This window comes from Saccopteryx leptura, chromosome 3 (genome assembly GCF_036850995.1).
Source record: "Saccopteryx leptura isolate mSacLep1 chromosome 3, mSacLep1_pri_phased_curated, whole genome shotgun sequence".
In the NCBI taxonomy this organism is placed as follows: domain Eukaryota; kingdom Metazoa; phylum Chordata; class Mammalia; order Chiroptera; family Emballonuridae; genus Saccopteryx; species Saccopteryx leptura.
The window spans coordinates 167,401,915-167,426,677 of NC_089505.1; the positions used below are offsets into that span (position 1 = coordinate 167,401,915).

Sequence of the window (24,763 nt, forward strand, 5' to 3'; positions counted from 1 at the left end):
CTTCCACTCCCGGCGCTCCTGTCAATCTGTGTCCTGAATCTGTGTCTTCTTGCTGCGGAAGTCTCCCAGAGCCAAGAATAGTTCATTTTCTTTCGAGTCATTTCTAGTGTCTGGGTCCTCCGGGTCTCCCCACCCCCGCCGTCCCCCAGAGATAAAACGGGAGAGGTGGGCCACCGGGGAGGGAGGCCGGAAAGGCCAGGTCTCCAGCCCACCTAGCCCCCTGCGCAAATGAGCAGCGCGCCCCGCCGCCCGACGGGGGGATGGGGCAGGTCTGAAAGGACTAAGCGATCTACTTCTTAACGCTCAGGAAGTGAAGCTTGTGGTTTTGGGGGCTGAGCTCGGAAGGAGATAAAAAAAAAAAGAGAGAGAGAGAGAGACAGCACGGTCTGTCCCGAAAGCAACTCAGTTTGAAAACTACGAGCGCGGTGCCCGCGCCCTGACCCCGCAGGTAGGTCCGCTGCGCCTGTTTTACACCTCCGTCCCTGGCGGGGGCGACCGCGAAAACTGGAGGGGCGCGGGCACTGCGGGGGAGAGCAGAGAGTGCTGCTAGATTCCCACAGGCTCTCAGTAACTGTGCAGCCGCGGAGAGCTCTATACACTGGGTCTGGTGAGATCCGCACGACGGGGCTGGGGACGCGCTCCAGGACGTTTGGTGGTTCAGGAACGCAGGATCCACCCGGGAAGGAAATCTGCGGCGGGGAGGCGGCGGCAGCTAGGCTCAGGAGGCTGCCTACTCGTTGCCTCCAGCTCCCGCCTTCCTAGGCCCTGACGATGAACAGTGGCCCTGCGGACCCGAGTGCGCTGAAAGGGCCGCTCCGCCCCGCCCCCCCTCCCCCCCCAGGCTGTCAGCTGCTAAGCGAGGTAGCCTTCCCACGCGCTCAGCGCTCGGCCGGCCGGCCCTACTACACCCCTACCCACCCCACCCTCCTAGGAACCCGCAGAACCAGGGAGAGAGAGGCGCGGGGCTGTGGCCTGGGTGGGGAGGCGGCCTCCGCGCCCTCCAGATCCCGCGCGGTCCCAGTCAGTCCAGACGGAGCAGACGCGTACAGCTCGACCCACCCCCCACCCCCGACCACCGAGGTCCGACTCCTCGCCAACGGATACCCAAGGTGCAGCAGGGCCCTTAGGATCGTTTCACCTCGTTTTCCCTTTCCTCCGAGTTTCATGGTTTTTAAAGAAATTATTGTGGGTTTTTTTTCGTTCACTGTCTAATCATATATGGCTAAAGGGGCTCCTCACATCGGGGCGCAGGGGAAACTGAAGTAGCAGAACTGCGCCTTAGGTCAGCCCAGCACCTCGAAGGCTCCCGGAGGGCCGACCCTTGGGGCAGACCCGGACGGGGGTTGGCAGCACCCTCACCCCTAGGGGGCCTTCTGGCACTCAGAACGCGGGAAACGTCGCTTGGGGTTCCGCTACAAGTCCCAGCCATCTTTTCTACTAAGCCTGTCTCCACTCCTCTCCCGAGGAAAGGAATACAGGGGGGCTTGCAATGCTCTCCACGTAATGAGTGCCCTAGAATTCTTTTTGAGCCCGGAGCGCCAACGGGCAGACTTAGACCGTGTCCTGCATCCTGCTCTGGGATCCGCGCGGCTCCTGGTCTGGCAGTTTAGGTTTCGCAAAGCCTAAGAAAGAAGGGTCTTGCTCAGGCCCAGAATCACCTGCGCCCTTGTTTCTGAACTAGCCAAGACCACGGAGAACTGTGGTGCTCGAAAAGCCTGAAGTTCGCAAGTGAACCCAGCCCCTATCTCCTTCAGCCCCGGAGAAAGGCCGATTCATTTCCCCGGGAACTCCTAGCCATCCTAGTTCCGCCCCCGGAGAGAGACCAGAACAGAGCTGGAGGCGCTATCCCGCCTCCCCGCGGGGCTCAGGTTTCGACCCTAGGATTAGGTGAACTGATTGGGGGTTAATGAGAGTGGCATAGCGGACAGTTAGCTCTCTCCCAGGCCCGCGCGGGGACCTCTGCTCTCTGGCCGCTGCCAGAGCAGCCTGCGCTTGCCCGCGCCCGCTGAACTGTTGTTGGCTCTCCGCGGACTCCTAGACACCACGCGCTTCCCAGCCAGCGCGCGCGAATCGGCCTCAGCTAAACCTAGGACAAGGTTTCTGGTGAGCAGAGTGAAAGTGGTTTTCCCTGGGACTTTGTTTCCAGGGTTATGTCTCCATGGTCTGGGGTGTCTTGCCCCGGACCCTGCCTGCTCCCGCCGCACCAGCGTTTCCAGGTCAACTTTTTCCTCGCATGGGGCACAAGTGTGGGACGAATAAGGTCACCAGGATGCGAGTTTTTCTCGGGGCCGGGGTCGGTCCTCTCTGCTACTCCCCCCGCCTAACCTTCTTGTCCCTCTGCTCTCCTACTTTCTTTCTCCGGCCTCTGCTGCCCCCAGTTCCTCTGCGGTGGCGCCCCTCCCCCACCATCCGGCCCCCTCATCTTGCCTAGTGTGCCCCGCTCCTGCCCCCTTTTCACTCCAGTTTGTAGCTGACTCTTGGAAGACTTGGCAAGCCTCTTCCGGGTCCGCCACTACTGACACATTCCCTGGCCCTAAATTTATCACCGCACCCCCGCCCTCTTCCCCAGCCCGAAAACGGAGCTCAGCAGGCAGTGAATAGTCGAGATGGAATAACTGGCGGGTTGAGTACTCCGATCTTTGGAGAGTTTGATTGCCGGAGACAGTGTTGCTAGAGAAGGGGAGGGGCCGAGGGGAGTGGGCAGGGCACAAGGGAGAGGCCTGAGCCCCGGCCGGGGACGGGTTTTAGCGCTGAGCTGTGGCGGCGACTGCAGCGGGCTCGCACCACCTGTCCGAGTGCCACCTGGTGAGCGTGGCGCGGCGAGGCCAAGCTCCTCCTCCCGCGGGCCTTTCTAGTTCCTCCCCGGCCGGAGCTCTATCTCTGCCAGGCTGTCCATTCCCGGGCTCGGAGCGTGCTGACCCGTGTTTCCACCTGGTTCTCTTCTAGCAGGACTCTGCCTAGTTAGGGCTGAGCAAGGACTCGGGTGGCAGTGGGGCTCAAGGAACCCTTGGAACGGAGTGGGGGCCGCGCCCGACCATCATGCCGCGTTCGTTCCTGGTCAAGAGCAAGAAGGCTCACAGTTACCACCAGCCGCGTTCCCCGGGACCCGACTACTCCCTCCAACTGGAGAATGTACTGGCGCCAGGCGGAGCAGGTGCGGGGCGCGCGCGGGCCGGGCGGGGCAGCTCCCTGGGATGTAGACACCGTACCCCAGGAACCTGGAGCGGAGACCCGACGCCCCCTTTGCTGCATGTTCTGCTTCCTATCGCCCGTCCCCCCCACCCGCTACTCCCCAGGCTTGCTGCCTAGGTGCCACGGCCTCTCTGATCTCGCCCTCAGATCCGGGCAGGTTACTGGCCAGGTCTGGGGAGAGAGGAGGACGCCCGGTGCCACGGTCTGGGGAGCGCCACTTCAGAACTGTCGGGCCCAGTCAGGTCCAGCCTGAGCCTCTATGCTGCCTCCTCTCCGCAGACAGCACCTCGAGCGCAGTGGGGGCGAAGACGGAGCCTCGGGGCCGTTTGTCCCCCGATTCGCAGCTGATTGAGGCCCCTGACAGAGCCTCCGCATCCCCCGGCAGCTGTGAGGGCAGCGTCTGCGATCAGAGCTCGGAATTTGAGGACTTCTGGAGGCCTCCATCGCCCTCTGTGTCTCCAGGTAGGGACCCTGGGGCCCAGGCGGCAGGGACCTCTCTGCGAGGAGTAAACCCGTGCTGCTTCGGGCGCAGAAATGCTAAATGGATGGCGGAGAGTCTTTCCTAGAGGAGGGAGAGTTTTCGTAGAGTATAGGGCCCCGTGGGGAGGCATCCGGCCTCTCCGAGACTGTGGCAATCTGCTTGCGGGTCTGCTGCGTGGATCCGAGGGGGCGGGAGCCAGGTTGCTCATCCCTACCTAATTAGTTGGCGCGGGGCGGCTGAAAGAAAATAAGTCGTCTCTATCGACAGCAACGCTGATACTTCGTTTTCCGCCAGAGTTGATTGTTTAGAAAGAAATGGGATCTCAGAATCCAGACCCCCGAGTCTCAAACAAACGGAGACTTGGGAAGTCTGAAAGGAAAGTGTCGTTGCCTTTAAATTCTACTCTCGCTCCCGCGGCGTGGGACCTGGCGTAGCTGAGTGCCAAGCGGAAGGGAGGGACCCACTCCGGGGGGAAATCTTGGCCCCCGCTGGGGCTTCGCGGGCGCAGATTGGGGGCCCATTTTATTTTTCGTTCTGCCTGGTCGGTCCAGTTCTGGGGCTAACAGGCTGGTTTCATTTCCAGCCAGCAATCAGGTTTCGAGAAAACTGAGTGAGCACATTGGGTGGGGTGAATCTAAGTTCGGTCCCGGGGAAGGAGAGCGCAGCCCCATCGAATCTGCCAAGGGCCGGTTAATTCCAGTTGCATCTATTAGTTTTAAAAGACACCCCCAGCCCCATCCCACACTCGGTGCGTTGACTCTCGGCTAAAGGCTTAACTCCAGGGAGTGTGTCTGGGAGACCGCAACCCCAGGGTTCTTCTTGGCTGTGCAGGACACAGACTCTCAGCGCCAGGGCGCCACCAGCATCTCCCCAACGGAAACTCGGGCTGCAGCCTCTCTTTGAAGCGGCTAGCTTGGACTGGAGTCTGCGACGTGTGAACAGATTTGTAAATCCGTGTGCGCTTACAGAAAGTTACGGAATTTGCTTTTAGCAAAATTCAAGTTGGTTGGGGGAGGCAGAAAGCTGCGAGTTGGAAAAGTTATTCCCCTTACAGTTGGTAGCTAAACCTGAATTGTAAATTTTTTCTAAGAAGTTTGGGTGTTTTCCCCCCGTCAAACTATGATGGGAATGGGAAATATTTGGCAGGCAGGTCAAACTCCAAGCCCCCTTTCTGCTTCTCCTTTGTTACCTGAACTGGGTGGGCACTTAATAACTTTAAGTTACTGCCTTCTCAGTGTTTGTTTGTTTTTTAAGGCAGATACGTCTGGGTAGACAGGACTGCATTTTATTGGCCTTCTCCCTCCCTCCTTATCGATCCCAGGAAAGAAGAGGGACGGAGTGAGGACACTTAGATACCAGAGAGCACCCCTGCTAGGCCCTCTGCCCAGGAGCGCTGTCCAGGGCGCGGAAGATGGCCTCTTTCTTCGTCTTTACTGCTCAGCTCAGAGCATTTATTAAGCACAGACAGCGTGGCACGCCTTTCTCTATGGGACCACCAGGTCCACTGGGCCAGCCAGGAAAAACCCTCTGAATGTCGTGCGCTTCCGCTGCCCTGGCACAAAATTTACCTATCTCTTCATCCGATGTCATTTAAATTACCTGTTAGCTGCCTTGCTGCCTCCAGTGGTCCTCGAGGCCCGAGGGACTGCGCGGGTGTTTTATCCTGGGGGCGTCCCTAGCACCTAGCGCGGCACCTGGTGCACAGAGTGCTCCACAAATGCTGGGTGCCTGGCAGCCTGTTTTAAGCCTGACCGGACGCCCTTTTGTGTCTCCGCAGCCTCGGAGAAGTCGGTGTGCCCATCGCTGGACGAAGCTCAGCCCTTCCCCTTGCCCTTCAAGCCGTACTCGTGGAGTGGCCTGGCAGGTTCTGACCTGCGGAGTTTGGTGCAGAGCTACCGGCCATGCACGGCCCTGGAGCGCGGCGCCGGCCTGGGCCTCTTCTGCGAGCGCACCCCGGAGCCGGGCCACCCCGCGGCGCTGTACGGCCCAGAGCGGACGGCGGGCGGCGCGGGGGCCGGGGCGCCCGGGGGAGGTAGCGCAGGAGGCGGCGCGGGCCTGGGGCTCTATGGCGACTTCGGGCCAGAGGCAGCAGGGCTGTACGAGCGGCCGACGGCGGCGGCGGGCGGGCTGTACTCGGAGCGCGGCCACGGGCTGCACGCGGACAAGGGCGCCGGCGTCAAGGTGGAGTCGGAGCTGCTGTGCACCCGCCTGCTGCTGGGCGGCGGCTCCTACAAGTGCATCAAGTGCAGCAAGGTGAGGCTCCCGCGCGCCCGGCTTGGCCGGCCCAGCGCCCGCGCCCCCAGTTCGCACCCAGCCCGCGCTCACGCTCCTCCGCCCCTCTCAGCGGCCTTCTCCCTGGCCCCACCCACCTCAGGTGTTCTCCACGCCGCACGGGCTTGAGGTGCACGTGCGCAGGTCTCACAGCGGCACGAGACCCTTTGCGTGTGAGCTATGCGGCAAGACCTTCGGGCACGCGGTGAGCCTGGAGCAGCACAAAGCCGTGCACTCGCAGGTAAGAGGGGTGGGGGGCGGGGGGCGCGGCACGCGGCCCTGCGTAGGTTTCCGCGGTCCCGGGGGTCTCCTCTATGCAGCACCTGCCGCTCTCCTACTGGAGGCCTTCTCCTTGGACACCCCGGGACTGCTCTCAGTCTCCTCAGCCTTGTCCACTGGCCTAGATGTAGGGAAAGGTGGGTGGTGGCCGGCCGGCTCAGTCCTCGAGTCAGCCCCAGAGTTTGGTGTCACGTCGTTGTGAGCCTGAGTGTGATCCTGATGCTGCTTTGGGCTCGGGGAGAGTTTGGATGCACGCTTGCTGCTGATGTCAGTGTCAGACTTACTAGCTTTGTTTCTTTCACTCAGCTTCTTTTTTACCAAATGACTGTCAACTTAAATTGCATCGATCCCTTCGACTGAAAAGGAGGGATCTCAGGGGCATTTAGAGCATCCAATAGCATATTTGTCCTACTGTGCTTTCATTCATTCGTTTAAAATACTTGTCCAATTTTCAGATGCTAGGCACATGCGCATCTAGGTCCCTAACAGGATGCCCCCGCCGAGATTACAGTTTAGCTGAGGGACAGAGGGTAGATAAGCAAATTAGTATGCAAATAACTATGACAGGACAAGTGCTTACTTACAGACACTTAGTTACTAAAAAGTTTTCTCTTAACTCTCTCAACACCCGTACTGGCTGGAGGGAGGGGACGTCATGTGACTGAGGTCTAAGCCTCCTGTTGAGGAGGGTGGAGAAGTTATTGTAAATGGGTGTCAAAAAAGCAGGGTGGGGATACGGTTTTGCCATGGGGTGTGGAAGGTTGTGGGTGAAAAGTGTTTGGGTAGAAAAAAATGTTAAAAAATGATTTTAATTTATTGATTTGAGAGAGAGAGAGAGTTTGCTGTTCCACTTGTTTCATTCATTGGTTGCTTCTTGTATGTGCCCTGATGGGGGTATTCAACCCACAACTTTGGCTTATGGGGGCGATGCTCTAACCAATTGAGCTACTTGGTTAGAGGATGTTCGGATAGGAGAAACAATGTTGAAGGGGAAGAGGAAAAGGGTGTGTGTGGGGGGGATAGACGTTGAAAATAGAGGGAAGAGGGAGGATATAATGGGGCGGGCTGTTGGGAAAGGAAGTCTGAAATGAGGGAAAGCCCTGGTTTTGAGTCAGTTTAGTGGTAAGGAGAGTGGCACCTAGATGACTGCAATAGGAATGCCACATTTCTCTTTCCACAGGAACGGAGCTTTGACTGTAAGATCTGTGGGAAGAGCTTCAAGAGATCATCAACGTTGTCCACACACCTCCTCATCCACTCAGACACCCGGCCCTATCCCTGTCAGTACTGTGGCAAGAGGTTCCATCAGAAGTCAGACATGAAAAAACACACCTTCATCCACACTGGTGAGCTGAAGGCCCTTGGCTTGTAGGAAGCACCCAGTGAGAGATGTGTGTGTGTGTGTGGGGGGGGGGTAAGGGGCATGTTTTTTCCCCTGAGGCCAGTTCACCTTTCTGTGATAGTCTGGCCTCAGAATGAGTAGTAAATGAGGTCTAACCAATACAGTGTATAAAAGAAAGCAAGGCAAATTCTCTTGGGTTCATTTTCATACCTGGTTCTCCCCAGAGGGGCCTTGATTTGGGATTGTATCTGAAGAACCACTCAGCAGATCAGCTGCAGGTTCCCTGTTCTTCCCCTAGTTTAGCAGCTGCTCCTACTGCTGCCTACTCTGGGTGAAATGCGAGGCTCCAGAGTCCTCTCAGAGCTATAGCTTTCAATCTTTACCTAGAGATTGAGGACTTTCTCTAGGGCTCCCACCCAACCTTTTAGAGGAGGGGCTGATGTGTGGCCTCTTGGCTGCATTTTTAGGAGTCTGAGAGCTTATTATGAGTGAGGAGGAAAAAACAATGATAAATATTACTAAGGTCTCTGCTAAGCTCTTTGTAAATGTATTATCTCATTTTATGTTCACAACAGTCTGGGAGATAGAGACTACTCCTTATTCCCATTTTAGAAATAAGGCAAGTGAGGTCCAGAGGGGTTAGGCAACCTACCCAGGGTCACATTGCTAGTAAGCAGCAGGACCAGGACTCCAATCTAGTTCTGACCTCAAGTGTCTATGCTCTTGACTACTGTTTAATTTATTCTATTTTCAGATTCATGGAGGTTGGTAGATATAAAAAGCTTCCATTCATTTACTGCCCTTTAAAAAATATCAGCAAGTTCATGACATAATAATTCTTTACCTATTATAATGCTTTATAATTTATAAGTACTTTCAGGTCTATCACTTTATTTGAGCCTTACTACCATTCCATAAAGTAAAAGGAGCTGAAATTATTATTCTGAAACTCAGAGAGATGGGATGATTTAACAAAGGGCATGGGCCCGTGGAATGCTCTTGCTTCCAATTCGGTACTTTTTTTCCTATTTTTTTCTTTTTCCTAATGTTTTGCTTGTGTGTATGGGGCCATTTTTAATGCCAGAAGAACTCTCTTTAATAGTTAACAAGGCATTACAACCAGCAATCAGACTATTTTATTTCAGAATATGAATACTAATTTGAAACAAATTGCAGTGTATTCCAGACACTTACTATTAATATTTATAAATATGCTTGGGCAGTGTAAATGCCCCCATCAGGAAACCCAGAAAAATATCCTACTTTAATCATGCCCTCTTGCCTGAAATTTCTATGTAACTCACTCCTTTTAGTAGAGGTATTCAAGACGCTTATCAAAATGCAACTGGGATCTTGACTGAATGAAACATTAAGCCCTTATCAAACATTTACATTATAGCTAGAATTCGTTCCTCAGATTTGTTTGACCCTAAAGGGATAGGATAAGTTTTGATGACTAGTTCCTTATCAAAGAAATCTGAAGCGAGAAGTTGGAAGGGGTGCAGCAAAAGGGACAGAGGGTTCTTCAAAAACAAACTTTATTTTGCATTTTTTCCAAGGCCAAGCCCTGACTATAATGCCATACTGAGGTTATTGGGAAATCCATGCTGTGTCTCCAAGTGATAAAACAGGTCATGAATTGGGGAAAAAGACAAAACCTTTTCTGTCTGTTATTTATTAATCTATGGTGAAGAGTTGCTGGTATTTAAAGACTCCTCTAATATAACCTCATAAAAAGAAAGTAAAATCAAGGTAGAAAAGGGACAGTTACATTAAGAAATACTTTATGACCCAAATGTGGATTTTTAAAAATAAGACTTTGAGAAATGTCCATGCTTCAGATGCATTCTGTTGTCCTTCAAGAGCAAGGAAGCAGACAGGCTTACTGGTCCATGCAAACCAACACCTACTTGGAAACTCAGATTTGAAAACTTCCTCTGAATTAGAACAGTCACACGGTTTGAAGGACAGCCCCCGCCCTTACCCCTCCCCCTCCCCCTCCCCCTCCCCCACCCCCTCCTGTTGAACATCTGCTGTGGGAGCTCTTTGCTTGTAAAGTAAGAGGAGTTCTCCCAGGGTGGATTCAGCTGCTAGCCTGGGTAGGGCACGTGGCCTTTGCTCTGTTTCCGTTTAGCAGGAAACGGTTTGAGGCCTTTGGCTGGGAACCCCCCCTCAGAAAATCTCCCTTTCACCTGGTGCACCCATGGCTTCCATGTACATGCCTTACAACACGTCACCCTCCAAGTTACTTGAAGTACTTAAACTATGGTGCCACCAGCTGCTGCCAAGAGCATGTGGGTCACAGTGAGTCCCGTCTAGCTTCATATGAGACTCATAATTCCTCCCCTCCCCCGTCCATTCCTGCAGGTGAAAAGCCCCACAAATGCCAGGTGTGCGGCAAGGCATTCAGCCAGAGCTCCAACCTCATCACCCACAGCCGCAAGCATACGGGCTTCAAGCCTTTCGGCTGCGACTTGTGTGGGAAGGGCTTCCAGAGGAAGGTGGACCTCAGGCGGCATCGGGAGACACAGCATGGGCTCAAATGAGCGCCCTGGCTGGCCACAGCAGCAGTTACACAACACTAGGGAGGGCAGCCTCCCCTCTTGCCACCACCCACGCCTGACTTCTCTGGGCCCCCAGTCCAGTCTGCAGGTCCCACCCAGGGGACCCTCCATCTTACTTCCTGGAGCTGCTGGAGAGGATAAGGTACCTTTTCCAAGTTAGTCCTGGAGTGAGAACCAGGTGACTCACTGTGCTTTGGACACACAGAATGGGCTCCTCTACCCCGAAGACTCAAAGTCAAGAGCAGATCAGATAAAATCTTGGGGCCCTCAGTTGGTCCTATTCTCAGCTGTGCTCCGAAGACAGACGGTCCTTCCGGTTTCTTCACCTCTCCTCCGGACCTACCCAGATACTTGTATGCAAGAGGGAAAAATTACCATAGACATGCTAGACACACGCTAATGTTTTTTTTTTAAATCTAGAGTGAAGAATGAGTGTTATTTTTATTTTTTTTCTTCTGGAGAGTCTGTTGACCCTTTCTGTTGGGTGCTGCTTGTAAATCTTGGAGGAATAATTTCTCCCACTTGAAGACTGGTTCAGAAATTGATTTGGGGAAGTAGTTTTATACTTTTGAAATGACAAGATACACTGTTCAGCCTGCCCCAAGAAAGTCTGGAAGAAAAGTGGACTTGGTGATGAGAGGAGATGAGAGGCCTGCAGGAGGCCTGAAGGCTCCATCAGAGGAGGTGAGAGCACAGAGCAGCGCCTTTGGACAAGATATCATCTATTTACTCAGCAAATGTTTATTGACCACTGGTTACCATGGCGCCAGGCCCTATACTAGGTACTGGGGAGCCAGAGATTAAAGTCATCGTCTCTGCTCTTGTGCTTCCAAAGCTAACAGTTATACCTCCAGGTGGTTGGGTTCATTGTTTCCCTCCAAAGGAATTTCAAGAAGACCAGAACAGAATCTTGAACCTTCCCTTCTGACCTGTTTGGATTTTATCAAGCATAAACAAAAAATAGCTGAACACATACTTCAAAGATTTGTGTGTATATTCAGTTTTTTATTGTTAAGCTGATTTTTTAAAGATGTCTAAGTTAGCAGGCATGTGGGAGTAAAGATTCTGTCTTCAATTCTTTGACCTTCCCTATGTACCATAGAGGGAAAAAAGTATTTTCCTTTGATGAGGTTTATAAATGTTGTTTTTTTTTTTAGCTCTTCTGGAGCACATTATGTTTGTTAATACGTATTTATTAGAGTGACGTTTTAAGTTAATAAAGTATTAAGGCTCTTACATACTGCTTTTTCATTTAGGCAGGGGATTTGTGAAAGGCCCTGTAGTCTGTAGGGCACTTGGCGCTGAAGAGACTGCAGAAGTAAAGCAGACATACCAATGTCCAGAAGAGAGTAGATTTGGTTGCTCTGGTTTTCCTATGCTTTTTTTCTGCGCCTCAGAGACCCTTATTTCTTAATAGAAACATTAGATGCACAGTATTAAGTTCCTACCTTGTAGAGTCTGTGGTGCTCCCACATGTATACAGGCTCTTTCTTCTGAGAGTTTCAGGTGGTTTTGTTTGTTTGTTTGTTTGTTTTAAGGGACAGAGGGCTCTGAGATGAATAAAGAAATCACAAGCCTTATAGTTTGGGTCTTAGTCACAGCTCTGTCACCAACACATCATGTGACTTGAGCAAATCCTTTGACCTCCCTGATATGGATTTCCTTGACTATAAAATGTAGATATGGTTGTAGCATCCCAATATAACCCTGACTACTTTGATTCTATGGGGACTGGAGAGGAAAGATAGTATCTAAGATTGGCTTAGCTGCCTCACCTGAGGTAAGTTACAAGCCTAAAGATGCATGAGAGGCAGTGAAATTGGGACCTGGGTTATTTCTGGCTCTATCCCACCTGTGGGCATTTCTTACACAAATCAATCCCTTCAACCAGAATAAGATCCTGGCCTAAATCCCAATTACCTGAACTTTTTCTGACATTACCCAGGTAGGGTATGCATGGCCCATGGTGACTACCAATACATTGTCCATTTCTATTCAAATCAACGTCACACATATTGATTGAATACCTACTACATGTCTGGCACTTTTCTCATTACTGGGGTATAGCAGTGAACACCATGTCCTGGGCAGGTTTATTTATTTGGTTATGCCAAATCCCAGCACAGTGCCTGGCACACAGTAGGAGACCAACAAATACTTGCTGAGGTGTTAAGTGAATAAGCAGACATAATAAGCTCCTGCTTGATCCTGGCTGGCTTGGCTCTCTACAGTACAATTGCTTTAAGGCCCAGGAAACAGAACACGTAAGACTGAATTGGTGGGTTAAGAAGGCTTTTTAATTTTTTAAAATTGATTTTAATTTATTGTGTTTACATAGATTCAAATGTCCCACCTAATATATACATTCCCCCCACCCCCGTGTTCCCCTCACATCCCCCTTGCCCCCCTCCTCCCAAGGCCCTCCCCCCTTCACTCTAGGATTTGTTTTCCTGCTCTCTATAACGCTGTGTTCTGTATATATAATTTCACCAATCTCTTTCCCTTCTCTGATCCCATCCTCTCATCCCCTTTCCCTCTGTCCGCTTGTTAAAGAGGCTTTGATGCTACTTTTCTCCAGTTTCTCCAAAATCTCAGTCCTTGGCTGTACTCACTTGGTTTTCAACACCATGTCTTTCCATGACAGTTTATTCTCATTCAAAATTTAAATTTGCTTGCTCTATAACACAAGTTTAAGATAAATTTCTAGAACTGATGGGTGAACAGTTGCAGTGTCCAGGAACCTCTTTCTAGTGTCCCAGAAGGCAAAGTTCTCAGCAAATAAAGATCACAAAACTTCCTTCCCACAGAACCCACCACATATACTGGTTGATTATTTCCAACCTGGTTTGAAAAGTAAAGAAGTTGCATGGAGGGGTAAGTAGAATTGATTGAAATCTAGTTGTCTGCCCTGTTCTCCCGTTATGACACTTAGAACTTTTGGTCCATTTTCATAATCCTTGTTTATGCTATACATGAGGAGTCTTCATTTTTATGTCAACAATTATGCCTTAAAAAAAACACACCTTGATATCCCCTATGCAGAATCAAAACAAATTACTGCGCCTGTTACTGTGTGAAATTTGAAGATTGCAAATATCTGTCTTAATGTTATTACTTGACTCCATTAAAAATAGATTGTGAATATTCCATGTCACATTATTCATGAGGCAGGCCCTATGCCTTTTGTCTGCTGGAGTAACAGTAGAAAGGGTAACAGGAGACACCAGAGCACACCTTTGTTTCTTTCACTAAATTTTTAATAACACCTCCAGCTAGCCAGTTGGTGAAGCTCAGCTCTTGCATAAAAGTGGAAAAGCACAGCTATCTCAGAGAAGACCAGCTCTTTCAGTAGCTAATTTGAGTTTGTGTTCGTGTACACCAGAGAAGATTAAATTACCTATCGAGTGTGCCGAGCTATCAGGATTCAGGCCACGTAAAAGGTGAATTTCATCTGATTGAGTTGAGACACGAATGGAACAATTGAGTTTTAAAAGCACCGCCCTAATTAAAGTCATAGCAAAGTATCTATCCTGGGCGAGTTCTTGACTGCAATTGTCCTTGACAATCAGGTGGCAATAGTGATTTGACCCGTCATTTTTTTGTGTGCCTGTTTGTTTAACTGGGTCATTTAACAGAAAGAAATAAATTTAGTGGAAGGCCTAAGAGGACTGTCTACTTTTTATTGTGCATTTCTAGAGCTGTATTTGTTTAAATCTCTGCTGCTATGTTATTTCTATAGTAAACACCTTTCAGGAAGTACATGATACATTTATTCTAATAATATTTCATTCATTTAAATTTTAAAACTAAAAAATAAATTTTATCCCAAATCCTTCTAGCTTAAAAGTTTATGTTCTTTTATTTTTTTAGTGTTTCTTTCTGATTTTTACCTTCATGTGTGTACATGCACATTTCATATTTTTTTACCCCATGATCAGGGTATTTACAATTTATGTCTAGATAGCTCTCTTATTTATAATATGGACACATACTTAAAACTGAAATACAGGGTGAGCAAAAGTAGGTTTACAGTTGTTCGTATGGAAAATAATACAATAATGAATAAAAATACAAGAATAAATTGTCTTGCATACTCACAACTGTAAACCTACTTTTTCAATCCCTATATTTATATTTCACAATGAGAATTTTGGCAATTTTTATGGTTAAATTTTATTGAAATCTGAGTATTTCTTAGGAATTTTATTTATTAAGATAAAGTATTTTCTGAAGTTTTACCTTAAACTTATTCCCTTTTTAAATAAAATACTTAAAGCATATAAGAAATTACAGAGAATAATACAGTAAACATCATTCTGCCATATTCTGATTTTATTTTTGAAATAAAATATTATAGGCATGGTTGAATATCATCTGGAAAATGTTTTTCCCTAATCCCATTCCCTTTCCTCTCTCAGCCGAGGCATCGCTATACTAAAATTGGTAGATATCATTGCCATAAATATTTTAAACCTTTACCAATCCCCATATACAATATATAATACTGTTTAGCATATTTTAATTTAATACAAATGTTATCACAGTATATATACATGCTTGTGCACCTTGCATTTTTTGTTTGTTTTGCTCAATACTTCGTTTCTAAGATTTATCAATGTTGGTACATGTGGTTTTGTTCACTTATTTTAACTGCTGCATATGGAATTCTATCACATGAATACTTGGTGATTGTTTATGTTCTGTTAGAAGAGTTTTGGTTATTTCCAATTTTTCCAGTCACAAACAATTCTGAAGTGAGTAACCTTTTACATATTTATGTGTGAAAGATTCTTTAGGGTATATTCCTGGAAATGCTGGATATTACTGAAGAGTTCTTCAAAGTGATTGTATCAATTTATATTCCTACCAGTAGTATAGGAAAATTCCTGTTGCTCCACATCTTACCAATACTTGGTATTATCAGACTTTTAAAATGTTTGCTAGTCATATGGCTGTGAAATGTTATTGTAACTTGCACTTTCCAGTTGTGAGTGAGGTTGACTATCTTTTCATAAGTTTATTGACCCGACAGGTTTCCTTTTCTGTTAGATGCCTCTTCATGTATTGTGTCCACTTTTTGGCTGGGTTTTTACTGTTTTGTCAGTTAAATGCATTGACACCTCTCCCAGTCTGTAGGTCATCTTTTCATTTTGGTGAGAATCCGTTTGTTTTTCTTGTTTTGTTTTTTTGTTATTGTAGTAAAATGTATCAGTCTTTTCCTTTATGCTTTTTATATCTTAAGAAAAACCTTCCTTAATTGGTGGTCATGAGCTTACCCCCTATATTTTTCTTTTAAAAATGATTGCTTATAACATTAGCTTTTTTTTTTTTTTTTTATTTTTTATTTTTTTTTTCTGAAGCTGGAAACGGGGAGAGACAGTCAGACAGACTCCCGCATGCGCCCGACCGAACATTAGCTTTTTAATTCACTTTTGTGTATATGGTATGAAATAAGATCTAATTTTTTAAAATTTCCTACATGGATACCAATTACTCTAACATTACTTATTGTAAATTACATCCTTTCCCTTCGTTTGTAATGCTACTTCTGTCATATGTAAAGTTTCTGTTTCTGTATGATTTTTTGTCTCTGGGCTTCCTGGTCTGTTCCACTGGTCATTTTGTCTACCTCTTTGTAAATGCCATAGTGTCTTAATTAAATGCAATATAAAATCTTATAGCTAGTAGGGAAGGATTCCCTCTGATGTGTTTCCACCTCTTCAGCAGAGTCTTGGCCCTTTGCTCTTGCTTGTGAAAAACTCTTTTGGAGGTTTTTTTGGTACTAAATTTATTATTTAATTAGGGAGAATTGAAATTTTGATATTGACTCTTCTCATCCATAAATATGGTATAATGTTTATTTATTTAGGTCTTCTTTTATGTCTTTCAATAAAATTTTATAATTTTTGGCATAATTTTCTTTTTTCTTTATTCATGGTTCTCATAGTTCTGTCTACTATTGTGTGGGAACAAAATTATCATATTTTCTTATGTTGATTTTGTATCCTGCAACTTTGCTGAACTTTCTTTTTAGTTTGTTGCTGATTATTTTAGATTTTTTTGTAAGATGATATAAAAATGCAAAGAATTTTAGCTTTATTTTTTTGTTTCCAATGTATTTTTCTTGATTTAATATACTAACCAGGATAGCAAATATGGAGAAAAGTAGGCATCTATACCTTATTCCTAACTCCTGGGAAAGCTTTTAATTTTTCAGTTTAGTGTGATTTTGGGGGGATAAATTTTAGTACATAACATTAAAAAAGTTTAAAATTTCTGTTTCTCTTTGGTAAGAATTTCTGTTTGTGTGCATGGGTATTTAATTTCACTGTGTGATTTTTGGCCATCTGTTGAGAAAATGTGTTATTTAGTTTCTAAATCTTATGGCTTTTATTTTTTAGTTTGTGAATATGGCAATGAAATTTATAAATTTTTAAATTATCCTTGTATTGTTGGAGGAACAAACCCCAACTTGGTCATTTTGAAAAACTACATTGCTAATTTGGTTTGCTGAACTTTACTTAAGATTTTTGTGTTTATGCTTGTTAGTGATATTAGCTTATAATCTTTCTTGTACTGTCCACAGGTGGTTTAGATGTCGAGTATTTGATAGAACTTATCTGGGCTTCTTTTTTTTTTTTTTGTAAAAGAAGACAAAGGGGAGGGTATATTTTAAGCTTTGATGACTATAGGTCTGTTTAGGTTTTTACTTTCTTTATAAACCAGCTTTAATAGATTATATATTTTAGGAAATGTTCAGTTTCTTCTAAGTTTTCAAATTAAATGCCACAGTATTTAAAAATTAGTATAAAAACAGGCCCTGGCCGGGTGGCATAGATGGTTAGAGCATCATCCCAACATGCTGAATAACTGGAGCAACAGAGTCAATGTCTCTCTCTCTGACTCCCATTCTCTCTCTCTCTAAAAATCAATCAAAAAAATTAGTATAGAGGCCCTGGCCGGTTGGCTCAGCGGTAGAGCGTCGGCCTGGCGTGCGGGGGACCCGGGTTCGATTCCCGGCCAGGGCACATAGGAGAAGCGCCCATTTGCTTCTCTACCCCCACCCCCTCCTTCCTCTCTGTCTCTCTCTTCCCCTCCCGCAGCCAAGGCTCCATTGGAGCAAAGATGGCCCGGGCGCTGGGGGTGGCTCCTTGGCCTCTGCCCCAGTTGCTAGAGTGGCTCTGGTCGCGGCAGAGCGCCCCCCCCCCCCCCCCCGAGGGGCAGAGCATCGCCCCCTGGTGGGCAGAGCGTTGCCCCTGGTGGGCGTGCCGGGTGGATCCCGGTCGGGCGCATGCGGGAGTCTGTCTGACTGTCTCTCCCCGTTTCCAGCTTCAGAAAAATACAAAAAAAAAATTAAATCTCTACTAGTTTTATAATTATATTCAATATTTTTATTGTAATATTGTTTATCTGTGCCTTTTTCTTGATTAATCTTGCCAGAGGTCTTTATTTTATTAGTTTTTGCAAAATGTTCACATTGTCATTTGTTTTTATATCTTAGTTAATAAGATTTCTTACTTGACAGATATATATTTAAAGTGCATTTAAAATTTTAAATCATTTTTTAGTAATTTTTAATGAATTATAAATTTAATTACATTTTGATTGGAGAATATGACCTACATGATATTTAATCTCTGATATTTGTTGAGATTTATTTTGCAGCTTTATCCATGGTCAATTTTTATAGAGAATATGTGCTTGAAAAGAATGTATACAATATTTTTAAATTTTTTAACCATTTTTTATTTTTCAATTACAGTTGACATACATTATATTAGTTTCAGGTGTACAGTAATTAGACCTTACATAATTTACTAAGTGATCGTTCCAATAAATCTCGCACCCATATGACACCATACATAGTTATTACAATATGGCCTGACCAATGGTGGTACAATGGATAAGAGTGTCAACCTGGGACTGAGGTCCCCGGTTCGAAACCCTGAGGTTGTTATACTGGTTTGAAGCCCAAGGGTGCTGCCTTGAACCCAGGTCACTGACTTGAGCAAGGGGGTCACTGGCTCAGCTTGAGCTCTCCCTCTTTCACCTCATCAAGGCGCATATGGGAATCAATCAATGAACAACTAAAAAACAAAGTAAAGCAACTGTCAGTTGAGTTGATGCCTCTTGTCTCTCTCCTCCCTCTTGCTCTCTCTTCTTATCACTCTCTCTCTAAAAAAGAAAGAATATTATTAACTATATTCCCTATGCTGTACTTTACATCCCCATAACTATTCTGTAATAACCAATTTGTACTTCCTAATCCCTTCACCTTCTTCACCCATCTCCCCAACCCCTCTCCCATCTGGCAACCATCAAAAAAAAAGTTCTCTGTATCTATTAGTCTGTTTCTGTTCTGCTTGTTCATTCATTTTGATTTTTAGATTCAAATATTGAGAGATACTTATTGCCATTTTATTATTCATATTTTTAATCCTTTTCCCCCCTTCTTCTCAAAGAAGACCCTTTAACATTTCATGTAATATTCTTTTGGTGGTGATGAACTCCTTTAGCTTTTCTTTGTATGAGAAGCTCTGTATCTGTCCTTTGATTCTAAATGATTGCTTTGCTGGGTAGCATAATCTTGGTTGTAGGTTCTTGCTTTTCTTTTCTTTTTTTTCCTGAAGTGTGAAGCGGGGAGGCAGAAAAACAAACTCCTGCATGCGCCCAACCGGGATCCACCAGGCATGCCCACTAGGGGGTGATGCTCTACCCATCTGGGGTGTTGCTCCGTTGCAACCAGAGCCAACTGGCCAGGGCTGGTCCTTGCTTTTAATTACTTTGAATGTTTTTTGCCACTGCCTTCTGGCCTGCGAAGTTTCTGATGGGAAATAAGCTGAAAGTCTTATGGAAGCTCCCTTGTAGGTAACTAACTGTTTTTCTCTTGCTACTTTTAAGATTCTCTCTTTATCTTTAATCTTTTGCATTTTAATTATGATGTGTCTTGGTGTGGACCTCTTTGGGTTCATCTTGTTTGGAACTCTCTGTGCTTCCTGAACCTGTATGTCTATTTCCTTCACCAGGTTAGGGAAGTTTTCTGTCATTATATTTTCAAATAGGCTTTCAATTTCTTGCCTTCTCTTTTCTTCTTCCAGCAGCCTCATGATGTAAATGTTGGGAAGCTTGAAGTTTTCCTCAAGCCTCCTTACATTCTCTTCATTTGGGGTTTATTTTTATTTTTTTGTCTCCACACTGGCTGCTTTCCCACTTTTGTTTCTATGTATTAGGTAGAGCTGCTATGTTTCCCAGACTTGGTAGAGTGGCCTTGTATAATAGGTATCCTGGAAGGCCCAGCGGCACCGACTCTCTACTTGAGCTGGGTGAGCCCCTGTATGAGGTATGTGCACTGTCTTGTTGTAGTTGAGCCTTGGTTGCTGTTGGCATCATTGGGAGGGGTTGATCCCTAGGCCAATTGGCTGCAAGGACCAGCTACAACTACAGTGGAGGAGCTGCTGTGCAGGTAGATGATTCTACAGGGCAGGACTTAATTCAGTGGGGCTTTGGTGCTCACTGAGTCTGCCCCTTGACTCTTGCTAATAGAGGTGGTAGGGTTGTAATCCGGTGTGGTCTGAAGCTGTCCACTGGGTACACTGGCTGTGGGGCCTAACAGGTGGTGCAAGATTAGTCACTACCTGTGCCCTACCTGGGGCCAACCAGCAAGAGCTACAGAGCAATCTGCAGATGGCTACTACTTGTACTGGGATTGGAGGTGCCCAGGAGAGGCCAAGCTGTGAAGCAGGCTACCTCTATGCTGGGCCTAGGGCTGCTTAACAAGAGGTGCTGGGTACACAGAGGCCAGATGCTACTTGTTTGAGAGATTTTAGGAAAGTCTATCTGAACCATAAAACAAGAGAAACCAGTTGTATGGAAAAGCCACTGGAAATGGCTTGGATGGGCTTGCAAGATAGGTGGAGCAGGGTCTCAGGGAATCACCAGGGTGGGGCAAACAGTGTGAGCCAGGTTGATGGAGACTCAGATATGGTACTTGCCTGTTGTCTCTGTGGGGGAGGGAGGGTCTCAGAAAAGGAACAATGGCCTCTGCCAGCACTTTTGTCTGGCAGAAATCTGCCCTCCCCACCCAGCTCTTGTCTTGATGCCAGACAATTCAGTTCCTCCCCATATGGCTCTAGTTCCTTTCAAGCTGCTGCCCAGCCCTGGAGCTCAGAGGTGGTAAGTCTGAGAAAGTCTGTGTGTGCGCCCTTTAAGAGGAACTGTTTGGGACTCCATCAGCCTTCCATCTCTCTCTGCCATACTCCCCACTCGTGTTTACAGTCAGAAGTTATGGGGACTTCTCTTCCTGGCACTGGAACCCTGGGCTGGGAGGTCTGATGTGAGGCTGGGACCCCTTGCTCCTCGGGGGAATCCTCCTCAGCCAGATCTCCCTCCTGATTTTTATCTTTCATATATGGTTGTGGGACCAGACTGTTCCACATCTCTGCCCCTCCTACCCATCCCGAAATGGCTTCTTCATTAATTTTCTAGTGGTAGGACTTCCATTCAGCTATATTGGTGGTTCTGAATGATGGTTTTCCTGTAGTTTAGTTGTAATTTTGATGTGGTTGTGGGAGGAGGCAAGTACCACATTACCTGTGCTGCCATCTTGATTGTTAGTCCATAAGTATGCTTTCTAATTGCTGATAATACAATTATTCCAACTTTCCTTTGGTGTTTACATAGTATTTTTTCTATCCTTTCATTTAAAATCTTTCTATGTCCTTATGTTTTAGGTGAGTATCTTTATAAACAGCATTAACTGAATATTGTTAATATTGTTTATCTTTTTAAAGTCTTTCAGACATGACTAAAATATAATTTCCAATCGAAACTTTAATTTCTGATACCACTTGATTGTATTTGTGTATGTGTGTGTGTGTGTGTGTGGGGGGGGGTGCATTAAAGCCCCTGACCTTTTGATCACACACACAGGAGAGAAAAGTATCCGATTCATCTGACCAACAGAGTAAGATACTACTTTACTCAGCCAATTCATTTTCTGGTATTTGAGGAAAGATCTTAATTTGCAAGATTTTTAAAGCCTGAATTTGTTGTAACTGTAGAGGAGAAACAAAAGCAGAAACTTAGATTTGTTTCTTGATGCTAATTTTACAAACTTCATTGAGAATTTTTTTGTTTTGGTAAATAAGGAAGCATAGTTTCAATTCTGTCTTTTAACATGTATTAGACAATTTCCTAGGTTGCCCTTTCTGAGAAGTCGAATTGATTGGCATGGCTCTATGAGACTTTGCTGCTCTGTAATAGCTTCGCTGTCCTTAGGGTGAGGAAAGCTAACTGGATATCTCTTCTGTTGACATTTTGGAAGAGCCAGGAACAACCCTTTTGTCCATCTATCACCTCTTGGACATACCTTCCCAAAGATTTAACACCAACTCTCTTTTTCCTTGTTCTGAAACTACTGTTGAAGGAACTCGAATAAGAAAGAGTAACAAGTTCTTGACTCAGTGGAGGGAGTTCCACCACGATATATTTTGTCATGCCATCTTCCTGAGTTATTTTTGCATGATTATTGGTTACATCATGTGTTTAAGCACTATAAAGAAAACATATAAAATAAAAAATTTAAATATCAGGATCAGATGAACTCCGATTTTTTTCCAAATCCAAGTGTTCTCTGATTTTAAGTTGTTTCTTTTTTCCCCCCAAGAATTTACAATCTAAACTGACAACTATAGTGGCATTTTGCAAGTATGTCCTTTCACTTAGAAGAGAGTTAAAATGAGGAAGCTATAGAAAAGAGATCCAGGTTGTTTCACAAGTATGGAGCTTTGTGACTAGCTATTACATCTGGAAATCTCTCTCTCCATCTGTGATTCAGAAAGGACAGGAAGAAGCAACTATAGTCAATAGATATATATTAGTGTATGCCAGTAGACTGTGGATTTATATTTATACCACATATATATTTTACATTAAAGAAATCAGACTGTAGCAAAGGCATACAACACTAAAACTTAATTTGTATTTGGTGATTCACAATTCAAGCCTCATGTCATTATCAGGTATGTAGAAGGGTTGATCAGGATTGAGCTGTCTGACAGCTTGACACATGCACTGGTATCAGCATGTGAACTAGTGTAGTAGACTGGGAGACACATTGCCATCAAGCACTCGTGCCAGAGGTGTGGCTGATCCAGGGCACCCCCAAACTTACACTTTGTGCATCACTAAGGATCCCCTGATGTCCTCACGGAGATTCCGTTTTCACTGATCACTGTTGGTCCAAGACTAGGAAGTATTAGGTATGTGATGTGGGTATGAAGTTTCCTAGAGAATCTTCTATTAGCTTGGAGAAATAGAAAGGTTTAGTGAAAAAGAGCATTGAATTAGGAATCAGGAGCTCTGACACATAGTCTCTGTATTAGTCAGGGTTCTCCAGAGAAACAGGACCAATATGATATTTATTTATTTTAAGAAATTGGCCCTGGCCTGACCTGTGGTAGCACAGTGGATAAAGCATCGGCCTGGAACGTTGAGGTCGCCAGTTCAAAACCCTGGGCTTACCGGATCAAGGCACATATGGGAGTTGATACTTCCTGCTCCTCCCTCCTTTCTCTCTCTCTCTCTCTCTCTCTTCTCTAAAATGATTTAAAAAAAAAAAAAGAAATTGGCCCATGTAATTATGTCAGCTGAGAGATTCTAAGGTTGGCACTCAGCAAGCTGGACCCCAGGAAGAAGAGTCTGTGGTGTAGTTCCCGTCTGATTCCAAAGGTCTGAGAACTAATGGTGTAAGTCCTTGTCTAATAATAGCTCATTAGTCAAGCAGACAAAATTCCCTTATTGCCTTTAATTTTCTTTTCATTTATTGATTGATTTTAGTGAGAGAAGAAAGAGAGAGTGAAACAGGAACATTGATCCTGCATGTGCCCTGACCAGGGATTGTACCTACAACCTCAGCATGTCAGGTCGATGCTCTAATGACCAACCAAACCATCTGGCCAGGGCCCCTTATAACCTTTGTTCTATTCAGTTGATTTGGTTTTCTTTAACTGATTGGGATGAGACCCACATACATTAGGAAGGCCTACTGATGCAAATGTTAATCTCATCTGTAAACACCCACACAGCATGACCAGGCAGTGGCACAGTGGATAGAGCATAGTACTGGGATGCAGAGGACCCAGGTTCGAAACCCCGAGGTCGCCGGCTTGAGCACGGGCTCATCTGGTTTGAACAAGGCTCACCAGGTTGAGCCTTGAACAAGGTCGCTGGCTTGAGCAAGGGGTCACTCGATCTGTGTAGCCCCCAGTCAAGGCACATATGAGAAAGCAATCAATGAACAACTAAGGTGCTGCAACAAAGAATTGATGCTTCTCATCTCTCTCCCTTCCTGTCTGTCCCTATTTGTCTCTCTCTGTCTCTGTCACACACACACCCTCACAGACAACCCAGAATTATGTTTAACCAAATGTCTGAGTATATACCATGACCCAGTTAAGTTGACACATGAAGTTAATCATCACAGTCTCTAAACTGCCAGTTTATTTGTCAGCACTAGTTATGCCTGACCAGGAGGTGACATAATGGCTAGTGTGTTGACCTGGGACGCTGATAACCAGGTTTACAACCCGAGGTCACTGGCTCGAGAGTGATGTTGCCACCTTGAGCATGGGATCATGGACATGATCCCATGGTCGCTGGCTTGAGCCCAATGGTCACTGGCTTGAAGCCCAAGGTTGCTGGCTTGAGCAAGGGGACACTGGCTCTGCTGCCCCCCACAGCCTCCGGTCAAGGCACATATGAGAAAGTAATGAGTAAAAAAACTAGAGGTGCCGCAACTGAGTTGATGCTTTTCATCTCTCTCCCTTCATGTCTGTCTGTCTGTCTCTCTCTCTCAGAAAAGCACTAGTTGCTGTAACAACTCCAAAATCTCAGTGGCCTACACAATCAGTTTATTTGTTACACATGTCACAATTGGTTTGAATATGTTCAGGTTGCAGTTTTCACAGGTGTTTGAGAGATCTCAGCAACTTCTATCTTGTGGTTGTCTATGGTGCTGCTATCTTCTAGAGATTTTTTGGGGTCCTCTGTTGGATTATCTACACTTAACTGGCTAATGAATGAGTTAGAGTGCATAGAGGATCATATGAGTGCATATGGGACCTTTATAAAGACAGACTGGGCAATGGACAGATCACATGTATTCAGATTTCATTGGCCGGAACACCAACAGATGATCCCAAACTAACTGCGAAGAAAGCTGGGAAATATAATTTTCCTTTGTATTAAGCAAGGAAAAAATGGAACTGATGAGCTTCTAGCCAGTCTGTTAGCCTGTTTCCTTCTTTATAAAGAGAAGAGGATGGACTAAATGTTCTCTACGGGACTTTCCAGCTCTGACCGTCTAAATTCTATAATTGTCAAAACCCTGCCTGGGCCCTGAAAACACCAGCTAGGACTTGATCTCTCTCAGTCCAAGAGGGAAGAACAATGCTGAGAGTTCCCCCAAGGATTTTCTAGCCTATACATGCCTATACCTGCAGCCTCTGGGAAGTTTATTTCCTGAGTTCGCAAGAATCAAAATGTCCACCTCTCCCAGGGGGTAGCTTTACCTAGGTTATGGTGCCAGCATCCCAAGCCCCTTACTGGATGTGTGTGCAAATACTAATGTGGCCA

General features: G+C 46.0%; 1 protein-coding gene across 5 annotated transcripts; it reads left to right on the top strand.

The window, feature by feature from the left end:
* The first annotated feature begins 422 nt into the window (after positions 1 to 422).
* Positions 423 to 11,825, top strand: GFI1 (growth factor independent 1 transcriptional repressor). Of its 5 annotated transcripts, none has more exons than XM_066376789.1 (7): positions 423 to 448; positions 2,947 to 3,154; positions 3,472 to 3,654; positions 5,451 to 5,926; positions 6,048 to 6,185; positions 7,404 to 7,569; positions 9,933 to 11,818. In XM_066376789.1, the coding sequence occupies exons 2-7, from the start codon at positions 3,040 to 3,042 to the stop codon at positions 10,109 to 10,111; spliced, it is 1,257 nt and encodes a 418-aa protein (XP_066232886.1). In that variant the 5' UTR covers positions 423 to 448; positions 2,947 to 3,039; the 3' UTR covers positions 10,112 to 11,818. The 5 variants fall into 5 exon arrangements, with proteins under 5 accessions (XP_066232886.1, XP_066232887.1, XP_066232882.1 ...); XM_066376785.1 differs by lacking the exon at positions 423 to 448 and adding an exon at positions 1,934 to 2,103; XM_066376786.1 differs by lacking the exon at positions 423 to 448 and adding an exon at positions 1,934 to 2,103 and having other exon boundaries at positions 2,950 to 3,154.
* The last annotated feature ends 12,938 nt before the right edge of the window (positions 11,826 to 24,763 follow it).